Here is a 24,561-nt window from a genome sequence, read left to right as displayed (position 1 = left end):
ATGCAAATTTCAAAATAATTCAAAATCGCATGGAAAACCATAATGTAGACATGTGCTCTACAAATAACCAGGAGGAGCTTCCTTGATTGGTCATCTTTGGCGAATGGTGAAGGTAAAGATGAGCTATTCCCTTTTTATGAGATGCTGGATCCATGGGAAAGGAGGGCACCCCCCCAGTAATTTCAAGGAGAAAGAGAAGATGGGCACCGGAGGTTGTAGAGAGAGAGAGATGCAGATTATGAGGGTGAGGAGAGCTAGAGCTGATGAAAACCCTCATCTCGATCAAGCTAGGCCTTGTAGCTGCTATCCAGCATGTAAAGCGACACGAAAACCCAAAAATTCACTGTTGGCATCGTGAACAGTCTTCAAGAAGCAGAAGACTTGTTTAACAAAGCAGCCCATTATTGCTGGCTGTGCAACTACCGAAGTACATATATATATAATATATATATATATATATATATACAAATTGTAGCATTCGTAAGTAGGGCTAGCTATGCATGGCTGCCAAACGGAAGCATAACCAATGCCCAGTCAACTTTGGCATAGTAACTTCTATATTAATAACTTTTTTCTCAGTCCAAAATAAATATTATTTAGGCATCGACACGTGCTCAAAATATAATTTTGACTATTATTTTTATAATATATTGATAAAATATACTAGCAAAAATATATTGTTTTGAAAATATTTTTCGAGACAAATCTACTCATGTTATTTTTAAGTATTCAAACCCAATATATATAAAAAAAATTGTAGCTAAAGTTTAAAATAATAATCATTGGATTTGTCCATGTGCAGGTATCAGTTAGGAGCTGCAGGAGGGGGCTAGTATGAATGACGCGCAGCGCGCTGGGTAGGTGGGCGCGCGAGCTGGAAGTGAAACGCGGGAGCGAGATTTTCCGGAGCGGAACACATAAGAACGGAGTAGTAGAGATTGAGTGGTATGAGATGAATAATTTCTACAAAGTTTAGATAGTCTGTAAGACTGAAGGCGTAAGACATACTGCCTGATGCGAGAATCACTACGTATTTTTTTAAATAGTAAAAATTAACTACATAACCCTATTTATTTTAGATTGGAATAGAGTAGATATTTTATCTCTGCAAGGAGCGGGAACGAACCCTTATTTATTGCTTGCTAAATGAAGCGAGGTCAATAGCCATCAATGCTAACAAAATCAATTCCTACTCGCTTGCTATGACAGGATATGACAGCAGGATATGCATTCACTAATGGCGCTATGCTAACTCTCAAGATAGATTATGGAGCCATCCAATTAATGCATACTAAATCACACACAGCAGCAGAGAGATATCCATCCATCGTCCTCCATCCCATTTGTGCTGCTGCCTTAGCGCTATTTAAGCGCCCCATCTGCCCTCTGGACCGTCACCACCAACCACACCTCCATCCCAAACCAGCAAACCCTGCCAGCAATCCAAGCCATCACCTTAAATTGGACCAGGTAGCCATGAGGACCAGCCTCGTCCTCGTCGCCGTCGCCGTCGCCGCCGTGGTTTACGCCCTTGCAACGCCCGTCGCGGCGATCCCAGGGGGATGGAAACCTATCCCCGACACCAACGACTCCCACGTCAAGGAGATCGGCGCGTGGGCTGTGGCAGAGCACATGAAGACGTCCAACTGCAAGCTCACGTTCCGCGAGGTGGCGAGTGGCGAGGTGCAGGTCGTGTCTGGCCTGAACTACCGGCTCGTCATCGACGTGCTGGACCTCGCCGGCGAGGAGGCCAGGTATAAGGCGGTCGTGTACGAGCAGAGCTGGACCAACACACGCAAGCTGCTCTCCTTCGACATGGTCAACGGAACGACGGCCAGCTGCAGGACTAGGTTTTAGCTAAGCCCATCAACCCGTGCGCCTGTATGGGCTAGCGATTTAGATTTCTCGATCCGGTCGCTCAGTACCCCCAATAAGATTTCTCCAAAGGATACTGATGATACTTTTCAAGGAAATGGATCTATTTTGTTGCTCAGTTAGCATGAATACAACCTGTGAGGTTTACATACGTATCTTTTTTTTTTTTCGGCAACGGGAAGCCCCATTTCCATTACTTTTCAGATAACGGAATAGTTAAGAGTTTACAAACCAAATCCAGAGAACTAAGAGATTCGGAAAAGAACGTAAGGGAGAGTTAAAAGTTGCTACAGACAAAGTATTATAGAAGGGCATGTAGAAACATAAAAGGAGATGCCTAGCGAACAAACATTTCCATGACCAGGTGAACAGAAGGCAAAAAAAAAAAAAAACAGAGATCGTCATAGAAACATCCATCAAAAGGTTGCAAAAGCTTCCAGGGAGTAAGATAGCCTCAATGGTGAAACAAGAGCGTGGCAGTGCAGATGATCAATCTTCCAGCTCATCTTCAGGATCCTGTTGATCATCATCATCATCTTGGGGAATATTAGGTAACATACGGAGCTGACGATTAACACGGGGAGGGGCCTGGCACCTGGACAACAGTTGATTTACTGTCTCCAACAACCCCTTTTATTGTTATAAAATAAATAAATAGGTTGTGATAGATTCAAACATATTTATTGTACAATTAATAGACATGATAGAATCAGATGCTTTTATCTTCAGGGGAGAAAACTTGGGAATGGCCAAATTGCTAGATTTTGGGAAGACGTGTGGATTTCTTCTCAACCCCTTTCTTTGATGTTCCCTGTTCTTTATTCTGTCTGTAATCATTTGTTTTGTGAGAATAATAATTGCATGTGCTGTCACGGGTAACAGAAAACCATCACCTTTGCCACACCGAGACGCTTGCAATCCATAGCTACCACGGCCACCTTCTCGTAAAGCGTCCACTCTGCACCGAAAGAAAGCAAGCACACGTTTACGGAGGACTTTTACAGTACATCTAAATGAGTGTATGTTGTCTATTTTTCTCATCCGGTGGTTTAGATTAGTCCAATAATACTCTATCGTCCATCAGTATCATGGGTATCATTAAAGAGTACCATGGGTATCATAAGGTTAGGATTGGAAACAAAAAATCATGATAAACTTGTAAATTATATGTTTAATTAGGAAATATCAAAATATTAGTTTATTCTTCGTATAAGCTTTCACTTATTCTGTTCATTTCATTTATTAGGGTTTCCACCATCCGTCGATCGGTCGATGATGGGTGGTGAAGGTTCGAAGTCCGGTCAGTCAATGACGTAATTACCCCTAAGAGTATCAAGATAATTACAATAATACTTACTAAAATGGACGGTTAGATCACAACAATGATACTCTTCACTATCTAGTATCATGGTGTACTGTAAAGGTTCTCCGTTTACGACCGAGACCTAGAGCATACAGAGCAGTTGAAAGCTGCAAACTTTCCGGTCATATTTTCACAATTCGGCTAGCAAAATCGCAGTGACTGCAAAAGATGGCATCAATTTCCGGTGATTGATGCATATAGGATTTGTTGTTTTCTTGCATTCGGGATAAGCGGTAGAGTTTGTCTAAAATCACCACCAAGTGCAATTTTTATACTACTAAACTGTTTGTTTTCTAGAACATTGCTATTGGATGACATGATATCTCCAAGTGTCCGGTCAAGTGCTTCGAAACAATGTTTATGGTTAACAGTTGTTTCGTCCTATATGATCAATGATGTCTGTTTTATTAGCTTAGCCAACTATGTATTTTTCTTAATAGCACACACAGAATGCTCATGAATGTCCAGAGGAATTCGGAAATGTGAGCGGGGTGTTCGACCTCCTAGGAGTAGCAGAGCTGCCATGCCAGAAGATGCAACTACTAACGCTATCTTTCATCGGACTCTAATACTATTAAGCAATGTGTTTCATAGAAAGGTCTTGCCAATCCCACTATATCCATAAACGAAGAAGGTATGCCCACAAACATTCAAGGTTGAATGCTCTATAATATCATAAATGAACCTTTGGCTTGGATTCAATAAGTTGATCTCGTCATTCAGTTCTGCCAATGCACCATTCGAACCATATGCAAGCACTTCCATTATAAATCTGTTGGTAAGAAGCTGAGAGGAATTTTGGTCTGATTGTGGTAAGTGAAAGTGACTTAGGCTATATCCAATATTTGTGAGTAATTTTTTGCTTCGAGTGATTTTATTTAAGGATAAATTAATAATTTCTCCTATTGATAATGCAGGTGCTTCTAACTCTATTTCTCATTTTCATCACGTGCACACAGAATGATGACAATCATCCTCTATTTGATTCATCACTTCGTATACAGCAAAAGCAACAGCCTTTTTTGTAATCTACTTACTCCATACCATAGGATTGTGGGAGTTTCTCTCACTTTGTACTGTGACATCAATATACTTATCTAACTGCTATTTTTTATATTACAACCTCTTAACTATTCTTTTTTAACCTCTGTGTACAGGACGAGGAAACCCATTATAGCTAAAGGATTGACGTAGCTCATGAATTGTACTTAGCGATGCTTCTTCAGGGAGCTAAATTGGTCATTGTGCGCTGTGTATACAATGGTTGATCCAAATTCGCAGGCTAATCCTGCAGAGAAAAGGCAGGGTTTTTTTTTTCAGGGAGGGAAGGAACTTGTTGTGATGCCTGTTTGTTGATTCCTCCCGTTCCATTTGGTGCGTGAGTCTGATAAGAGTAGCTTGTATGTTCCTGCAAATAGCAGCTATTCTTTTATCATTCATTGCTATATAATTTTCAATTTTTAGCAATAGTCAATCAACTTTGGACGAAATTCTGGTAACTAAGATAAGAGCACTCCAACCATAACAGCAATGAGAAAATGTAAAAAGAAAAAAAGAGATCTGATCTTATATATATATGATGCATAATTGTTCTAATAATGTGAAAATTAGTCTGTAGTTGTTTTCTTGCATCACTACTACAGAGTACAGACTATGAGACATGCCTGACCAACACTATGGGCTAATTAGTTTTTTTTATCTATATACTGCTTTCTTCACACATATTTGTCAGCAATTTTCTCGTGGTAGCTCTGGAGACTTTATATTTCATATGTGCCAAATTAACTCATAGTAACATATAGAAAGAACTGGCCAAGTGCTTTAAACGATCATGAAGCCAAATGAATAAGAAAATGATGTGGCTGTTTTCAAAGCTGAAGGCACTGATGTGGTACATTGCTGTTGATCAGACTTGAAGGGAGACATAATACTTGCATCAGTTGAAAACTGTTGTTCAAGGAAGAGACTAAACAGAGAGAACCGAGTACCTGAAGAAATGTGAAATTTTGTACTGTAATTAGGCTTCCAAAGAAACACTTTTATTGAGTAGTTCATCAAAGGAAAAACTAGGCTTAAACAGTTCCGAATTATCTGTGATAACTTGCAAGCCGCATGATTAAATACCCATGTCTACTTCGACATTATTTTTTCCAGCTACTACTCTTGCCGTTTCAAGTATATTTTTTATGAGCAAATGAAGTTCTTTGCTGCATTTTTTTTTTGACCATAGTCCTTTCTTGGAACTAGCAAAAGATAGAGTTCAATGAAGGCAATTATTGTAACTTCATATCTGAACTGATTCATATACAACAAGTTAATTGGGAGATGTATGTGTTTCGTCAAGCTAAGATCTTATCATGGTTCTGATGTAGAACATGTAAGAAAACAAAATGACTGAAGTGCTCAATCGTATTCACCATGAGGAGTTTGTACATATACAGAGAACGAGTGGTCTAGAGGACCAACGGTTTCCTACATGCTAGGAAGTCCCTGAAGACTAGGATCATAGACCTGTTCTTCTACACCCCCCTTCAGTTACATCATCGGTGTTAGAAAATGCACAAGCTAGACTTAAACTGGTGAAACAATGCACTTGGCAAACCCTTCGTCATAATATCAGCATACTGGTGTGTAGTTGGTACTTGAACAACTCGCAGCTGCCCAAGTGCAACCTTCTCGCGCACAAAGTGTAGGTCCAGCTCGACATGCTTTGTACGCCGATGGTGAACTGGATTTGCAGATAAATACACCGCTGAAATGTTGTCACAATAAATTACTGTGGCCTTGTGGATTGGAACGTGTAGTTCTTGCAAAAGGTTCCTGAGCCAGCAGCACTCCGCCGTGGCGTGTGCAACTCCGCGGTATTCGGCTTCGGCGCTTGACCGAGATACCGTGGTCTGTCGCTTGGACGACCAAGACACCAACGAGTCACCAAGGAATACACAGTAGCCCGATGTGGATCGTCTAGTGTCGGGACACCCTGCCCAATCAGCGTCGGAGTAGGCAGTCAGCTGCGTTGTCGGTGATGCCAAGATCCGTAAACCATCGTCGAGTGTTCCACGCAGGTACCGAAGAATGCGCTTGACAAGTCCCCAGTGCACGTCCCGTGGCGCGTGCATATACAGGCATGCCTGATTGACAGCATATGCAAGATCAGGGCGTGTCAAGGTCAGGTACTGGAGTGCACCTGCTATGCTTTGGTAGAACGTCGGGTCGTTGAATGGGGAACCTTCCGTCAGGGAGAGCTTTGGCTTGGTGTCGATCGGCGTTGGAGCCGACTTGCAGTTCAGCATGCCAGCTCGTTCAAGTATGTCTGCAGCATACTGAGCTTGGTTGAGGAAGAAGCCATGTTCATCACGTCGAACTTGCACACCGAGGAAGAACTTGATGTACCCAAGATCCTTGATTGCAAATTCTTGGCGAAGCAGCTTGACTATGTGTCCCAAGAAATCACTTGTCAAGGCGGTGAGCAGGATATCATCGACATAGACCAGCAAATAAGCTGTCTGACCAGCTTTTCTGAAGACGAAGAGGGATGCGTCAGAACCGGTGGAGACAAAGCCAATGCGCCGGAGGTAGCCACCAAGACGCTCAAACCATGCTCTGGGCGCTTGTTTAAGTCCATAGAGGGACTTGACAAGACGACAGACATGGTTCGGGTATCTCTGATCGACGAAGCCTGCAGGTTGATGACAAAACACCTGTTCTGCAAGGTTGCCGTGCAAGAACGCATTCTTGACGTCGAGTTGATGGACGGGCCACGAACGTGAAGCTGCAAGATGAAGGACTGTCCGAATGGTTGCAGGTTTGACGACCGGCGAGAATGTCTGGTGGAAGTCGATGCCCGCACGCTGGTTGAACCCACGGACCACCCATCGAGCCTTGCGGCGCTCTAGAGTTCCGTCAGGGTTCAATTTGTTCTTGAAGATCCACTTTCTTGTGATGACGTTCGCACCAGCTGGCTGTGGCACGAGTGTCCAGGTGCCATTGGACACGAGGGCATCATACTCCTCTTGCATCGCCTACCGCCATGTCGGATCGCAAAGCGTGGCACGAACGGAGCCTGGTGGAGAATACGGCGCCTGTGCGGTGGTGAGGTGGGCGTACTTTGGGTTGGGAAGGACAATGCCGTGGCGGCCTCGAGTCATCATGGGATGCCGAGTGGGCTCGGTTGGCCCTACACCAGATGTCGTTGCTGCTGTTATGGAATCCACCGAAGGTGTGGCAGCGCCTGAAGGTTGCTGGACAGCAGCATGGTCGTCGACGAGGTCGGGTAGAGCCGGTGTAGACCCTGATCTAGCGCCCGCAGCCGTCGTAGACGTGGAAGATGTGGTGCTCGGCTGATGTACCTGTGGCGCACTAGTAGTGCTGAGTACAGGTTGTGGAGCTGGAGCAGCAGCTGCCTGGTGACGACGTGGTGGAGGCAGAACCAGCACGTCCTGAAGAGCCTGAGAACATGCTGGCGACGCAGCAGCTCGCACGGGTGGCGCCTGAGCAAAAGGAAAAACATTCTCGTCGAAATATACATGACGAGAGGTTAGTACACGACGAGATTCAGGGTCGTAGCAGCGATATCCCCGTTGTTCAGTTGGATAACCCAAGAAGATGCACTTGATCGAACGTGGGGCGAGTTTGTGCAGTGCGGTAGCAGCGGTGTTGGGATAGCAAAGACAACCAAAGGTGCGTAGGTGGTCATATGTGGGTGGCACGCCGAAGAGCAGCTCATATGGGGTTTTCTTTGCGCGTGGGCGACATGGTCGGCGGTTGATCAAGTATGTAGCAGTGCTGAGGGCATCCGGCCAAAAACGAGGTGGGACAGAAGCATGGAACAGCAGTGCACGCACACTGTCATTGATCGTGCGCATGACTCGCTCGGCTCGTCCATTTTGCTGTGACGTATACGGACATGTGAGGCGCAGAGAGATGCCATGCGTGTTGCAGAAAGCGCGAGTTGCAGTGCTATCAAATTCGTGACCATTGTCAGTGTGGAAACACTTGATGTCGCGCTGGAACTGAGTTCGCACAAAAGCATGGAAAGAAATTAAAGTGGGAAGAACATCCGACTTATGACGGAAGGGGAATGTCCAGACATAGTGAGAATAATCATCAAGTACAACTAAGTAAAACTGAAACCCAGAATTGCTTGTTATTGGTGAGGTCCAGACATCGCAATGAAGAAGATTGAAAGGGGAAGCAGAAACATTATTGGAGGTGGGAAAGGGCAAACGCACATGCTTGCCCAAGCGACATGCATGACATGTATGTTTGCCGGATTTGTTACAGGAAAAACCAAAGGAATTTAAGACGCGGCGCAGGGAGTCCTCTCCTGGATGACCAAGACGGGCATGCCACAGCTTGGAGTCATGGGAGGCCAGAAGAGCCTGGGCGTGCGCTGGACCACTGGATGTCGGCCATCGGAGGGGATAGAGATCGCCGGAGGAGTCACAGCGGAGTAGAACCGTCTGGGAACGAAGATCCTTTATGGAAAAACCACACGGGTCAAATTCGACAGAAACGGAATTGTCGTGGGTGAGAGAACGAACTGAAATAAGGTTCTTAATCAAATGAGGGGAGATCAAAACATTATTCAGTTTAAGAGATGAGGATGGTGTAGGCAAAAGGGCGTGTCCATGGGACTGGACGGAAAGAGGAGCGCCGTTGCCAACAATAATATGAGAGGGTGAAGGAAGGGAGGAAGGGGATGAGAGGATACCGGAATTAGAGGCCATGTGAGAAGTGGCCCCGGTGTCGAGAAACCAATCATCACCACCGTGTCCTCCGAGCGGAGCGTGATTCGGTGCACCGTGAAGGGTGGAGAGGAGGCCGTGGGGAGGCTGCTGGTGCTGCATGGCGAAGGGGTTGGCCTCGCCGAAACCGGTCTGTGGCGCTTGCGTGAGCTGGGGCGCCTGGAACGCAGCCATCGCCTGTGGCTGGGGCGGATCGGGACGCGGGCCGAGGGCACCTTGGGACGGAGCACGCCATTGGTTCATGGGCCATGCCTGCACGTAGCCGGTCCATGGATTGTACGTCTGGCCCCACGATGGCGGAGGCCCGGAAGAAGCGGATCCTCCTTGTGGACGAGCGGTGCTGGAGGCGTCGCTGGGATTGCAGAACCGCCCGTCCGCGTTCTTGCGCTTTTTACGGCGATCGCCGCCCGTGGAGGAAGGCGCGTGGCCGCCATGGTGAGCGGGCCGAGGTGGCGTAGAGGGGGTGGAGGAGCCCGCCGCCAGGAGTGCCGTGGCGGCCGCCATCTTGCGCGTCAGGGACCGGCGCTGCTCCTCCTGCACAAGGTAGGACCGAGTGTAGAGGAACGTGGGCGGCGGCACCTTGGAGGAGAGGACGGCGACGGCGCCACTGTAGTCAGGATGGAGGCCGCGTAGGGTGTTGATGACGAGGGCCTGATCGGTGACGGCGGCACCAACGTCGTAGAGAGCGCCGGCCAACTGCTTGAGACAGCCACAATACTCCGTGATCGACATCTCGCCTTGATAGAGACTGTGAAAGTCTTGTTGCAGGAAGACAGCACGCTGGAGGCTGTTGTCGAGGAACTGGCTGTTGATCGCCTGCCAGGCAGATTGCGCCGTGGAGCGGGGCTGATAGACCGCATCCATCAGTTCCTTGGACAGGGACGTGTAGAGCCAAGAGGTGATGCTCGAGTCGTTCTGGCACCACTCAGGGTCATGTTGCATGAGGACTGCATCAATGGTGCCATCCACATGATCCATCAGGCCGAACTTCTTGAGCGTCAGCTCAAAGAAGGTACGCCACTGGCGGAAATTGGCGGCATCCATGTCGAGGATCATTGGAACATGAGCCCGAATGTTGATCATGGCGATCGAGGAAGCAGTGGGGGTGTCCGCGTCGGGAAGAGCGGCGAAGGGGTTGGATGCGGCACTGCGAGAGGAAGAGTGGGAGGGTGACGCCATGAGGAAGACGACTTTGATAGAGGCAACGGAAGGATGGAGCAGGAAGCGTCTGATACCATGTAAGAAAACAAAATGACTAAAGTGCTCAATCGTATTCACCATGAGGAGTTTGTACATATACAGAGTACGAGTGGTCTAGAGGACCAACGGTTTCCTACATGCTAGGAAGTCCCTGAAGACTAGGATCATAGACCTGTTCTTCTACAGAACACATCCGGTTATTTGGATGATTCATCATTACTGTGAGTGGCATTTTGAGGTGATGTCTACGCACTAATACATAGTAATTGATTTAGCTATAGTACACCTACAGATGTAAGAATATACGTGCATTGATATCAGCTATGTATGCATAAGAATTCGCCTACTCTGAAATCAGCAGGACAACTTGTATACAGTTTACAATGCTGTAGGGCTATGTAGCCCACTAATATTTATGTATAAATATATCAGTCATATTAATGTCCCAACGAAACTATACCCAAGTGATATCAATCACAGTCCATGTATACTTTATAACTTCTTATATTACATTGCAAGTAACTATTTTCCCACAACATTATTAAGTTTCAATTGTATATGGCAGATGACTCCATTGAATAGGCTAGCGAACCTTGCCTCGGCTCTAATAATGGATATGACTCCGATCGTGAGGTGAACCTGTAGGTATGCACTTGCTTCAAGCAACTCAAGTGGCCCTATTCTTATATTACAAAATGGAGAGGCGGCCTCTGAACAAAAACTTTGCCACGTAGAAGCTTAAGAGAAGATGCTGAACCTAACCTTACCATATTAAATAATATGCCATGCATAGTTATATTACCTATGTACTACCTATGGACAAGAACATATGTATCTACCGTTACATCTACCGTCAAGAAGCCTGCTACCTATTGTAATCACTTGATAACTTTATATCTGATATATATTTGCTGTATCCGAAGAACTCATCTGCATATGTATCTTATTCTCTCAGTTATCTCATTTTGGATTGTACAATAGCCTTTTCTTTTGTTCATATTCTTTTCCTCAATCTTGATCCTAAGAACCAGACCAACTAGGCTGTTCTATCAACTGTGCATGCATTGGAGAATGATTGGTACGAGACCTGGATGATCAGGAGAAGCATGAGCCGATATTGTGTAAACAAAGAATCTTCTGAAAATGTATAACTGCTTACAGCTGGATTAGATTGTATGATGGCGTTTATGTTTCCTAATGCCTCACCAATCTCATCCTGAATTGTTCCAAATGCAACATAAACGAAATGACCCGACAAAGGTCATCCAAAGCAAAGCAAAAACAATAGCAGAAAGGCTATTTACGTAAAATGGGCCGGGCATAAAAACTACCATGTCAGTACTGAACTGAATGACCATGTTATCTTAGGCCCTGTTTGTTTGCTCTGGATTATGGATTCTGTAAATAAACAGCTAGATTATGGAAGCGGATTCTGCAAATATATGTCTAGATTATAATATAATCCACAATACACTCAAGATGAATTTATATGATCCACAATCCAGAATATAGGAGAAACAAATAAGACCTTAGTTGCTCGTACCATGATACAAGACTACAATATCACGGGCCAATGTGCCGGCCTAGCAGGCGTATCACGGGCCAATGTGCCGGCCTAGCAGGCGCGGCAAGGCCGCGCTCTATTTCTAGTTTGGATCTGATAAGCGAGGTCAAGGTAATGTTTTACGCTACTGCTCTATACTGTTGTGGGCTTCGTCGGTCCGCTTCATGGTGTTTTGGGGTTGCTGGGCTACCTGTTATTTTTTAACCTTTTCATTTGGCGAGAGAGACTACTGTTTTAGTATTGGAGCGTGGTTTTCTCCTCCTCACGAATGCGATCCAAAACTCCTCGCTAACCCACCCATCCCTCCTCCGGTCTCGACCGCCATGGCCGCCGGGCGGGCCTTCCTCTGCGCCCCCTGCTCCTCCCTCGCCGCTGGCGCCCGCCGTCTCGCCTTCGCCCCTCCGTCCCGGGCCCTCGCCCCCGCGCTCCGCCGCGGCGGCCGCTGCGTTGCCTCCGTCTCCTCGTCCCCCAACGCGGCCTCCGCGCCGGAGCCCTACGTGCTCACCACGCCGCTCTACTACGTCAACGCCCCGCCTCACATGGGCAGCGCCTACACCACCATCGCCGCCGACGCCATCGCCCGCTTCCAGGCAAGCTTCCTCGTATGGATGCAATCGCTGTATTTTCGATCAGTTAGGGGCTAGGGATCCCGCACGAGCAAAATTGCAGCAACTCGCACATGCGCGGGTTTCACGAGATCCACGGAAGCACTAACAATGTTTACCAACATGGAGACTCACATTTTGTCAAGTGGCCGTTGTGATGCTGTGATAAATGTATGGTGCGGTTTACTGTTGTATGATCAGGTGGTGATGTGCAACTCCGTCGCACATGCATTGCACGAATGGAGAGAGGGATTCTATATTTTCCATATACTCATACTACTTCATAACTTCATACTACGTCACTTTATAGCCATGCCCTAGATGAAGTTCGTATATGCTTACAATCTTACTGCAGTGGAAATAGAACAGCTTAGTGTACAGAATTTTGTGTTTATGTTTCTCCAATTGAATGGGGCCTCAATGTTTTGACTATTTGAACTAATGGGAGTGGAATGCATGACTTCTGTTGCTTAACCCTACTGTCTAACAGTCTGTTGATGATGCTTCTGTGGTTGCAGAGGTTGCTAGAGAAGCAGGTTATATTTATTACTGGAACAGATGAACATGGTGAGAAAATTGCCACTTCAGCAGAGGCTAGTGGCAGAATCCCAAAGGAGCATTGTGATACAATTTCAAATTCATATAAGATGCTCTGGGCTGATGTACGTCTACAGCATCAAGTGTCATTTTACAATACTGTTCACCGCAGAGTAAACATGACCTCATTTTGTCCTCCAAATTTCTTTAACATTTCTTGCAGCTAGACATAGAGTACGACAAGTTCATTCGCACTACCGATCGTAAGCATGAGGCTGTTGTTAACGACTTCTATTCTAGAGTATTAAACAGTGGTGACATATATAGAGCTGATTATGAAGGACTTTACTGTGTGAGCTGTGAGGAGTACAAGGTAAGCTTCTGTCTCATCCTTCTTATATAGTACCGTTAAATATATTTATCAATACAAATATTGATTTTGTGCCTCTATTGTTAACCAGGTTGCCTACTAAATGGGTTTACCGACCAATATTTCTTTTTCTGGCTTTACATGGAAAATATACCTTCTTGGCTACTGATCCATTTTATGGGGGGTTGGTGTCTATGTTGGTTACCATGTCTAATTTGTCTAAAGTATGAGTTTGGTTGGATTTAGGCCGTGGTTTAGTTTTTTGGGCTTTCGAAAATTTAGATGCAAACCAACATGTGAAATGTGCAAAAGTGCAAGACTTTGCTATATTAATGCTGATAGGTGTGTGTACTATTTTATTGTGTGGTCTATTTTATTTTTATGCTATGCAGCTACATTATACCATGTGCACTTATACAGATTGACCCTCTTTTTTCAATATTAGTAATTGTACTAATGTTGGTTTTGTTGATTGAACACAGGATGAAAAAGAGCTAGTGGAAAACAATTGTTGTCCTGTCCATCTAAAGCCTTGTGTGCCAAGAAAAGAAGATAACTATTTCTTTGCCTTGTCAAAATACCAGCATAAGTTGGAAGAGCTACTGACAAGAAATCCTGATTTTGTAAGGCCATCACATCGCTTGAATGAGGTGAGGTTTTAGTCCTTTTAATATGCTTTTGTTCTATCATTTTGGTGATTATTGAGTTACTGTACATCACTGCAAATTGTGTTAGAAAGTGTAAAATTGTTTGTGTAAAAAAGGAGACTCTAATCAGATGATTCGATCACAGACCAGAAAAAGTGAAAAAACTAAGTTGTCATATGTCTTCATGGAGCTTTTCCACAATTTTCTCGATCATGTCTGGTGTAAAGTATGCAACAACTAAACAATGCGAGTTTGACTGGGTCATTGCTTTTCTGAAGTGTTATTTGACATATTAATAAAATCCATGCAATACATTTTCTTATGGTTAACTTGTCAAGTGGTTACTCAGATGGCACCTTAACTAGGTTAAAGATGGAAACTAAGATGACAATACTTACCAGTTCTGAGAAAAGAAAACTGCAAAACATTGCTTTATAAGGGGGAAAGAAAACTCAGAGAAAGTTAATAGACAGTGAAGAGGCTCTGCGGTTCACAACTGTTCCTATGTATACTTATTTTGTGCAGTTAGATCAATACATCGTTGATTATGAATGTAAACCAAGCTAAGTCCTTAGCGCTTGTAACTTCTCCTTGCTGTTGCAAGGTAGGATTGCCTTGACTCCACAAAGTACAATGTGCATCGGTGCATGCTGAAAGCAATGTGATTTGCATGTTGTAAATTCTGTTTTTGTTGAAGAAAGGGCTGGCATCTTAGTAAGTAACGATGTTAATAAATGTTATGATGACCATTGGACTTCTATTTGATTCAATTTGCAAGAGAAATACATCATTCCTTTCTTGCATGATGACAATATCAAAACGTGCAACTTAGTAATAGAAGCATTCAAGTTTCATACTGTTGCTTCATATTTTAGCTTCCAGTAGCAACATAACCTGGATTGCTTCATTACTTGTCAGTCTTACAGTTTGGATATTCTTATTTTCATGGTTTTAGAATGTACCTGTTCTCTAGTCTTTCTCACAAAGACACAGCTTGTAGGTCCAAGGCTGGATTAAAAGTGGATTAAGAGACTTTTCTATTTCCCGTGCATCTGTAGAGTGGGGCATTCCGGTGCCTAATGACACCAAACAGACAATATATGTCTGGTTTGATGCTCTATTAGGGTATGTTTCTCGCTTCCCAGTCCACACCTGCTCCTTTGCATGTTCCTAAGAATGGTGACTTGCATATTTAACCTGAATTTTGTTGTATAGGTGTTCTTGTGCTATCAATTTATGTTGTTTATTACTACCATGCAAGTATAGAAGATATTCAACTTCATTTATTTACAGTCCTTGGCAAATTATTAGATTACTTGTGCTTTTGTTTTTCCAAACTGTCAACTTGCTATGCATAAATAAAGACTGGTTCTGTTTCTAAGCTTTACGTTCGATGATAACCCTTATGGCCATGTTTACATTTTTGGGATGCTTTGAATTCTGATAATTGCTATTTCTAGAAGGATTACTGCTTGTTGTGCACCCTTGTAACATTACTGGAGTCTAATTGCTTGGAGTTCATCTGAAGGGCTTCACTGAAGGCTCTTCTTAATGATCTCTCATTCTCTCTCTATGACAATGATTAACAAATCTCTTTTGTAGTACATTGTGCACTGTTCATGCATATTGTGTTTTGTTTCATTTTGCTAAAGGTAATATATGTTTCTAGCTTTTTGTAAGTTCTGGTATATTTTTACTCTTCCAAATGTATGTTACATTTCACAGTAAAGTTAATCATCCATTTTTATATCAAACGATGGACACTTTACTACTTAAGCATAATTTAAGCCCATGCATGCAATAAAAGAACGGGGAGCTCTTGGTCTTTATGCTACTCCCTCCCGTCTGAAATAAGTGTCGTTTTGAACATCGACATAGTCTTCAAAATACCACTTTCACTACTATTTTTTGTTATAATATATTGATAAAACATAGCAAAAGTATACTATTATGAAAGTACTTTTCGAGATAAATCTACATGTGTTATTTTCAAGTATCCAAACTCAATACATAAAAAGTAATTTGTAGACAAAGTTTAAAACAGTTGACTGCACGCAACCCAAGATGACATTTATTTTGGACTGGAGGGAGTACTCTGCTATTTGGTTGAACCGTTGAAGACTTGAATCTTGTAATGAGGATGGAATTATTTTTCTTTTAAAATTCTTGTTCCCAGCGACTCAAGTATATAATCGTATGCAGTTCGGCCTACTCATTCTTTTCATGTTGGTTGACTATTTTCCATATGTTTGCCTCTGTAGGTATATCTCAGCATTACTAGATGATGGTGAGCAGGCAAGTTTGCAGCAAGCTGTTGATCGTGGCTGGCCCGCATCCCTGCACCTGATAGGAAAGGTTTGTTCCAAGCATTATTTATAGCATCTTCATGCATTTGTGTTCCTTGTTGCTACTTATAGCAAAATACTGGGAATAATTCAGAATATGACACTCAATAGAGTGTCAGTTCAGGATTTGCCAGTTGGAACCCTATGTATCAATGACAAGTGGGGTTAGGGGCCACATGTCAGTGAGCCATAGAGTGTCGAATCCCGAATTGCCACTCTACTCAATGTCATATCCTGGAATCTCCCGAAAATACTGTATGCTTCTCTTCTCATTCATAATTAACACATTTATTTGCTTGTTTGATATTTTATTATGATGGCAAGGAACTCTTATAATTTGATTTGAACTTGGAGAGTACCAGAGTACCGTTTGGTTTTAACTTTTTTTTAAAAAAGAAAAAATACTGTTAATATGCAAAATATATAGTTCAAATGAATAAATCAGCATGAACTCCTTTTTGTTGTTCTATAGAAGAGTCAAGTAACATTGCATGGGGCACCTAGTTTTTTGCGTATGGAGAAATTTTTCACAGTTGCTCTATCTTTCTCCAATTTCTTAATTACTTCCTCCCATCTTTCTATTTTTAAAATTGGATCCAGTTTGTTTAAACTTGTTTCTGTTGAGTCCTACTGCTCAACGAGCAGCTACTTGGGCTGATAAAATTCTGATGTGGCATTATAGCTAATCACTGTTGTGGCACTAAATCTTGGAAAAATCATCAGCATATTATCAATTTTGATCAAATTGCTGAAAACTTATTGAGTGATAGGTTCAGCTAAAACAATTTTGAGATAAGTAGGTTCTAATTTTCGAAATTGACAGAACTGGCACTCAGACTTAGCTATAAAATTAAGTAGAATAGAACATTTCTCTATTTGTTTACTGCTTTGAGTATCTTGTTATATTTGCCCTCCATTTTTTTGAAAGGAAAACAGTAGGGGAGTCCCCTACTGCAAATTAAATAACCAAAAGATGAACTGTACAAAAGGCTTAAGCAACAGAGAAGAGAAGCAAAAGATATCGATGGTGCTAACATATTTCCTAGAGCTGGTCACAATCACATACTATTGTAGGCATTGATATCGATGGTCGTTTTACAAGCAAGAATATTGGATGGATTTCTTTTGTTTTTTTATTTATCCAGTAGATTATGGTTTGTGATGAATTGTTGTGCATGTACCTCAGGACATATTGCGGTTTCATGCAGTTTATTGGCCAGCCATGTTAATGTCAGCAGGGATGAGTGTTCCTGATGCAGTTTTTGGTCATGGATTCTTGACAAAGGTGAACTTACTTATTTTCAACTGTTCATGTTTCCACTTCTTCAGCCTGATAACAATATAGCACTGTACCCTAAGTAAACAATAATGTGGGGAAGTGTTAACGCAAAAAATCAACACAGAGGTCACAAAATAACCAGATTGCTTCACTTTCATGTAAGCGCACGACTAGTTTTGAAACAAACTAGCAAAAGGGATAATTCTCCGATTACGGTGAAGAACCAACCGGCTGTTTTACAAGCAAGAACATCAAAGGATAGCTACTCCAATTTCGCAGGAGCATGCGACTGATTTACGGGACATATCATCAAAGCATAGCTACTCCAGACCTATTCCTAGGAAGAACAGAAAAGAAGCAAAGAAAATATATATGTTTTTGTGTTTGACGATTGTGCGTATTTCAATCGGCTATACGCCCCATCTATTTATAGGGTGGATGGACTTATCCCTTAGACAGTTTGATCTTTCTCTCCTCAGGTTAGGATTCCGGTCGATGCTGGTCTCCAACGCGCGCTCCACCTCAACACCCGTTGGGCTTTGGTCTTGCACTTGGCCCGGTGCGCTCCGCCTGAGCCGGCTCCCCATGCCAGCAGGCCATTGCCCCGCGCCAAACCCCGGCAAGCCACACGTGGCACCCTCTGGGCCGCGTGCTCGCACGCTAGGCCGAGCGCCGAGCTGGCCAGCGCCTCTAGCACGTCTGGCGCGACCCACCATGACACTATCGATCCTAAGCGTTGAATCCCTTGAATCGGCCACCACTGTTTACATGCGTGCAGAAGTTCGAGACGAAAATCAACGTATGTAGCTAGAGCTTCCATCGCGGCTGTCTCTTTCCGCCTTTGCATGCAGCATCTAGCCACAACTGCTGTTGCTGCTACATGTTTCTGTGTTTCTGCATGCACGTTGCCGACTAGCATCCAATTTCCGTCTCTCTTTCAATCAATGTGCTAATCACCTAATTAACCGGCCACATTAACACCATTGCACTAACAACTTAATTAGCAAGCCGATTATTCATGACATCATGAATACTTCTTTATTCAGCCAATGACCCAAATAAAAGCCAAATTAAATTATGTGATATCTGATTACTACCTTAACTAATTAATTGGCCAACAATGTAAGCCAATTAGCAATCAGATCGACATATCCTTATCTCAACCAAATGTAAGCCAAATTAAATCAATTACCTAACGGCCTTTTAATCTATTAACACCAGATGGTCCGGTGAGAACAAAAATGTGAACACCGGACTATCCGGCGAGCTCAATTAGACTGAAACCCTAATCCTCGTTTTAAAGCACACCGGATGTTCCAACGTAGCAAATACACTCACCAGAGGTTTGCGCCGGATTAATTTTTCCACAGAGCAAAACCTTTATGCAAAATTTGAGTTATATGCACTGGATAATCCGGCGTTAACACCGAATCTTTCACCGGACCGATTTTTCTAGAGAGCATCTTTCTCTGCAAGAAATCACCCTTTTACTCACTGGATAGTCCGGTGATGACACGGCCTCTATCAACGGACTATCCAGTGTGTACAAAAGATTTGGCCGTGCCATTTTTTGCTATTAACAGGAAGAGTAACAATTTTTATGTCTAAAGAAATGGAGGCATAACAATACGAGAATGGTATTTTGGTTTAAACTTTAAACTGCTTTTCCTGCAATTATATGCGCATTTTCCCGATATAATGTCTGGATATCTGTTGCTGAATGATTAGTTTCTTTGTGTAGTGTGATGTTCTACTTATCCATCACTGTTCCTGCCTTACCTCTTTAGCCTTTTCCTATTTTATAATTTTAATATTTGGTAGCTTGAAGAAATTGGATATATGTGCTTGTGCTCACATGTCAATATTTCATGGATAGAGTACTAGTTTTTTAATGCAGATCTTTGCACTCCACGCAATAGCATCTATACCTTACAACATATTTTGTTTATTGTACAATCTGAGTCTTACTTTTGTGGTGGTAGTATATTATGCCTGCCTATAATTTTTTTTTTTTCTGTAAGAAAGGTTGCTCTGGTGAACAGAGAATGTAAAAAAAAAAGTATCTAGATTCTCAGTTAACTTTTGTCTCATCGAGCCACTTTTATTTCATGCACCAATGCCTTCTATTTTGAAAATTATAGGATGGCATGAAGATGGGAAAGTCATTAGGCAACACACTTGAACCAAATGATCTGGTAGAAAGATTTGGTGCTGATGCTGTTAGGTACTTCTTCTTGCGGGAAGTAGAATTCGGCAATGATGGGGACTATTCAGAAGAACGCTTTATCAATATAGTCAATGCTCATCTTGCTAACACAATCGGTATTTCTACTCAAATGCCTTTGTTTCTGAAACTTGTACTTACTCTTTATGTGAGCTAAAACTTGTTATGCTTTTTGCCTTCTTTTTTTTTTACTCGGTATTCCTTATTTGTGTTACCTATGCATTTTTACGTATTAATAATGATCTCATTCACTCATGTGAACAGGAAACCTCCTTAATCGTACACTTGGGCTACTAAAAAAGAATTGTAGATCCACGCTAGCGTTTGATGCAATTGCTGCTGCGGATGGAGGTTCGTTCAGAGATAATGTAGAAAATCTGGTAAGTATGTTTTCCTAGTATCTTTAAACTACAAGGAGACGAGTGGAGGATTTAATAATAAATGATGAGTTTGTGATTGAATGCAGTCTAGTATGTTTGACCGGCTGTACCAAGACTTAGTAAATATAAGGTCCAAATACAATAGAGAATTTGCTTTTATAAGTGAAATAATTCAATATTATACATTAGTGAAGCTTGAGACGTTGAAGACGTTGCTCTTTGGTTTTTAATATCCATATGCTTGGATGCTACTTCCATAATTTATTTGTTTTTTATGGTGTATTACACCCAAACCTGTAATGCTCTTGTAAGTTTTATTTCTTAGCCTATGGCCAATAAAGACAACCACCGTTATCATCCAAGCTAAACTAGTTTATGATTTATGGATATGCCATTCATCCTGTTAACTAATATGTGGCAAGAAAGGCTTAAATATTGTCAGTATGTGTTGCCAATGATGTGGTCTTTCCATCTGTTGTTCAAACTCGTGATGCATCTGCTATTTACCTGCCTACTAATAAATATCACACATTTGCATGTTCTGTTGTGTATCTGTTGGTGTCACAGTAAAAATTGTTTATACAGGTGAACAAGGCAAAGCATCATTATGAAAATCTTTTGCTGTCATCAGCATGTGAAACTATTTTAGAGATTGGTAACTTTGGAAACTTGTACATTGATGAGCAAGCACCATGGTCTTGTTTCAAGCAAGGGGGTGAAAGTGCTGAAAAAGCTGCAAAGGTAAACATTTGAAACTGTATTTTACTCTCTCATCGGCTTTTCATGTTTGTTTCAGATATCATTTGTCAAATCTTGAATGCTGAAAGTTCAATTTGAAATTTCAAATCACATCTAAATCAGTTTGCAGCCTATGCAAGTGATTTCTCTTGGAGCTTCAGAATTCTTTTGTTGTTATACATCTGACAGCATCCTAGCTCTGATTTCACCATGACTGATGTTATGCTCTGTGACAACTAACATCAACAATAAATCTTATTTGTGCTGACAATTTCTTAAGATATATTTTTAATGGTTCGTGACTTATGTAATGCTGTTTGATGTGACACATGGAGCTACTGGTTAACTGTCTACAAAATTGGTTCCATTATTGTGAAATATTTGGATGGAATCATATATGTCTGATATTTCAGATGTTTGGCAAGCTATGCTACACATTGTATGAAATTACATGCCACCTATGTGTAGCATTAATGTCAGAAAGAAAGCTAAGTGGCATTATAGATATGACTTGATTTCTTAATTCTGTCTCCACTTATCTACAGGATCTTGTGATTATTTTAGAGACGATGAGAATAATTGCGATTGCACTATCTCCTATCACTCCAAGCCTTTCTCTGAGGATTCATACACAGCTTGGTTTCACAAAAGACCAATTTAGGGTATTGAGATGGGTATGTTCTTATATCAGAGATATGTTGTATGATTTCATTTCCCATTTTTGGCAAGTATTTTATGGTCATCCTCCAAAATATAATCTCCTCAGAAAATGCAAGGTTAAAAAAATCTATTGTGAATCTGCCTCAATATTTTTCCAGAGCATGTAATTCTTGTTAACTATGTCCTTAGGAGGATACGAAATGGGGAGGCCTTAAAGCAGGTCAGGTAATGATGGAGCCAAAGCCAGTCTTTGCAAGGATAGAAACTGAGACGGAAGATGAAGCTCAAGCAAGTTCAAAGGCAACAAAACGCGGGAAGAAAGCATGCAGTAAAGGACTTGTAGAGGCATAGTCAAGTTTCTGATGGAATAGCCTATCTGGTTTTGGAATTTGTTCTTTGCAAACATATCACATATTTATGGTGTCGATAACGGAAAACCACCAACGATCCTGAAGCTCTGTGGCAAAGACATGGACATTTGTGAGAGAACTGCTGCATTTTTCTCCCAGGCTTTCCAATTCAAGTTAATACATTGAGATTGCTAGCCTGGTAACCCGGACCCCTTCTTTGTTGCAAGTCAGTTTTCTTTCACATTTTGGGTGCAAAGAAGTGCAAACTTGCGAGTTAATAATAGTTGAATTCGAATGTAATTTATAAATTTTTTCATAGGGAATATGTATGTATGGAAGAGAATCCCTTTGGGGCAGATAAATCATTTCTATGCAAGTTTGCAAAGATGCGCCCCATATTTGTGCATAAAGCTTTGAGGTTCAGAGTTTCAGAAGGCGAGCAGAAGGATAATATTATGTACAAGCTGTTGGATGTCCTTGTGTGTACAATCATGGACTTTCTGCATTTCCTTTTTAGAAGACATAATTTATAGAATCAAGAAAAAAGTAGAGAGAAATAAAAAACGATATCTTGTGTTGATGTCTTGGAAATAAAATAAATAGTAAAGGTTTGAGGTAGGTTGAATACTCGAAGGCAGAGGGAACAAAATGAGGGCAAAAAGAGAGCAGGAATCATTGAGGTTGCAAGCACACATTGTATTTTGGAAAGGAGAGAGCTTTATTAATGATTAAGTAATTTCATGAAAATTAAGACTCCTGACACACTCAGAAATACTAACAAATGAAACACAACTCTAACTCAATCTTATAACAAAAGAAACAAGACTCTTGACTTAATCTTATAGCTAAAGACGCCAACTCATACACGACTTTATTCTGCTCTTTCCTTATCTTCACGACTTCAAGCCTCTGCAGCTATTGGAATTTTTTAATAATATATTTTACTGAAAAATTGCAAAACTAATAGGTAAATTAAAAAAATTGCAAGAATATGTATTTGTCGGCACACGAAATAACGACAAAGGACCTATCGGTATTCTGTATGTTGACAGCCTATGTGGCAGTGGGCACGAGGACCTGTCGGCATTCCAAAAGCCAACAGGTTGTGAACCCACCTAAAGGGTGGTGCCACGTAGGCGGTTCGTATAGGGTGGTGGTATATCGGCATTCGGAATGCCGATAGACGACTCCTCGTAGCCTGTCGGCACGTGGAATGCCAACATGCCTGGCAATATTTCGAGTGTCGATGGGCCTTTATATATTTCACGGCCACCGATTCCTCTCCCACGCACGACTGTACATAGAGAGCGGGCGGCGACGAGCAGTGACGGCGAGCGGTTGGTGTGGGGCGTCGTGAGGAGGGAGGCAGCAACAGTGAGTGGGCGGGCAGCTTCGGCCGACGTGCAGCGGCGCCGTTAAGTGTTTTTTTTCTTTTTTTAATTAGTTAGAAATTTAGAGTAGTTAGGAAGTAGTCATAGTTTTTTCTTTTTTGCTTTCAGGTATGGAGCTCATCAACCTTGTGATCGATGTAATGCATCGGACATATTTGGACGGCATGGACCAGTACCTGTCCTTATGCTTGCATACTCCGGACCACTTCTACAGGCTTGACCAGCGTTGGATTCCGAGGTAATAACTTTGTGCATTATATGTTTGTTGTTGTAAATAACTTAATATTTTGCTCACATTATTTATTTTTCATAGCTTGAGGGCATCGGGTCTTCTTCATTTGGCCTGTCTCCTCGACCCAACTAGGGAACAGACCCCCCGGTTTCCCCTAGATAGGGCACCGTTGACAGCATTGGTCGACTGCTAGCGGTCGAAGATGCACATTTTTCACCTGCCCGTAGGTGAGATGACTGTCACGCTGCCTGACGTCTCCATGCTACAGGAATTGCACTTGGCGGGGACTGCAGTGTTTGGGTCGGACTTGCACGCCGGGTGGAGGGACGAACTCCTGGCTAGGTTCCACATAGTCATCCCTGAGGGTCAGCAGCTTGAGCAGGTGGGCTTCGACTCGCCCCACGCTCAACAGAGGCACGCATGGGCTTAGTCACATGTGTGCATCGAAAAACGCGCCCGCAACAACCCCATCTCACCGGTGTGCTTCCTCTGGCTGGATCTCTCTCTCTCTCTCTCTCTCTCTCTCTCTCTCTCTCTCCTTTTTCTCTCTCACCAGCGGTGATGCTCCACCAGATCTGCTTCAGCCGCCGCCTTCCGCTTCCACTCACGCTATGCGCCCACATTTTGAGAGGGAAAGGAGAAATTATGTTAGGTTAGGGTTTTGGCTGGCGCCTGGGGTTTTGTTCCTGTGTTTTCGTCGGATGAGGATGAGTAGCTGAGATGGTTTCATGGCGTCGCCCCAGGTCAACACCCTTGCGATGTAAGTGGGTCGTGTTTTGGGCTGGCTCGAGAGCAGCTGAGCTACGCTCTCTACGTGCAGACAGGTCGTAGCGCGTGCGTGGGCAATTTTTTTTAGGGCGGGTCGGTTTTAAGAACTTTGGGCTTTTTCAAATTTGGGGATTTTCTAGTGATTTCTAATGCCTTTTATTTTATGCACTAGACTTCCCAATGAATATTGTCTAATAAATAATGTTTACAATTCATGATTATTTCTCTGAAATGACTTTTCCAGCGAACTCAATGTTTCTCTTAACTAGTTTAATTAACAAATGAG

General features: G+C 42.7%; 2 protein-coding genes across 2 annotated transcripts; both read left to right on the top strand.

The window, feature by feature from the left end:
- Positions 1–1,335: 1,335 nt before the first annotated feature.
- Positions 1,336–2,026, top strand: LOC133914451 (cysteine proteinase inhibitor 8-like). The gene has a single exon (XM_062357554.1). The coding sequence runs from the start codon at positions 1,477–1,479 to the stop codon at positions 1,855–1,857; it is 381 nt and encodes a 126-aa protein (XP_062213538.1). The 5' UTR covers positions 1,336–1,476; the 3' UTR covers positions 1,858–2,026.
- Positions 2,027–11,968: 9,942 nt separating this feature from the next.
- LOC133916720 (methionine--tRNA ligase, chloroplastic/mitochondrial) lies at positions 11,969–22,271 on the top strand. The gene is made up of 12 exons (XM_062360528.1): positions 11,969–12,339; positions 12,873–13,016; positions 13,115–13,264; positions 13,744–13,911; positions 14,909–15,033; positions 16,170–16,263; positions 17,440–17,538; positions 19,674–19,854; positions 20,021–20,136; positions 20,722–20,877; positions 21,420–21,548; positions 21,724–22,271. Exons 1-12 carry the CDS (start codon positions 12,073–12,075, stop codon positions 21,883–21,885), a joined length of 1,791 nt encoding a protein of 596 aa, XP_062216512.1. The 5' UTR covers positions 11,969–12,072; the 3' UTR covers positions 21,886–22,271.
- Positions 22,272–24,561: the final 2,290 nt, after the last annotated feature.

The sequence above is a fragment of the Phragmites australis genome, chromosome 4, assembly GCF_958298935.1.
Source record: "Phragmites australis chromosome 4, lpPhrAust1.1, whole genome shotgun sequence".
Taxonomy (NCBI): Eukaryota; Viridiplantae; Streptophyta; class Magnoliopsida; order Poales; family Poaceae; genus Phragmites; species Phragmites australis.
The sequence above is the reverse complement of the archived record's forward strand: the minus strand, read 5'-3'. Positions and strand labels throughout refer to the sequence as shown.

Coding starts and splice junctions, on each gene's coding strand:
- LOC133914451 (XM_062357554.1), top strand. CDS start 1,477: ATGAGGACCAGCCTCGTCCTCGTCGCCGTCGCCGTCGCCGCCGTGGTT.
- LOC133916720 (XM_062360528.1), top strand. CDS start 12,073: ATGGCCGCCGGGCGGGCCTTCCTCTGCGCCCCCTGCTCCTCCCTCGCC. Junction 13,017..13,114: donor ATAAGATGCTCTGGGCTGAT/GTACGTCTACAG, acceptor CATTTCTTGCAG/CTAGACATAGAGTACGACAA. Junction 13,265..13,743: donor TGAGCTGTGAGGAGTACAAG/GTAAGCTTCTGT, acceptor GATTGAACACAG/GATGAAAAAGAGCTAGTGGA.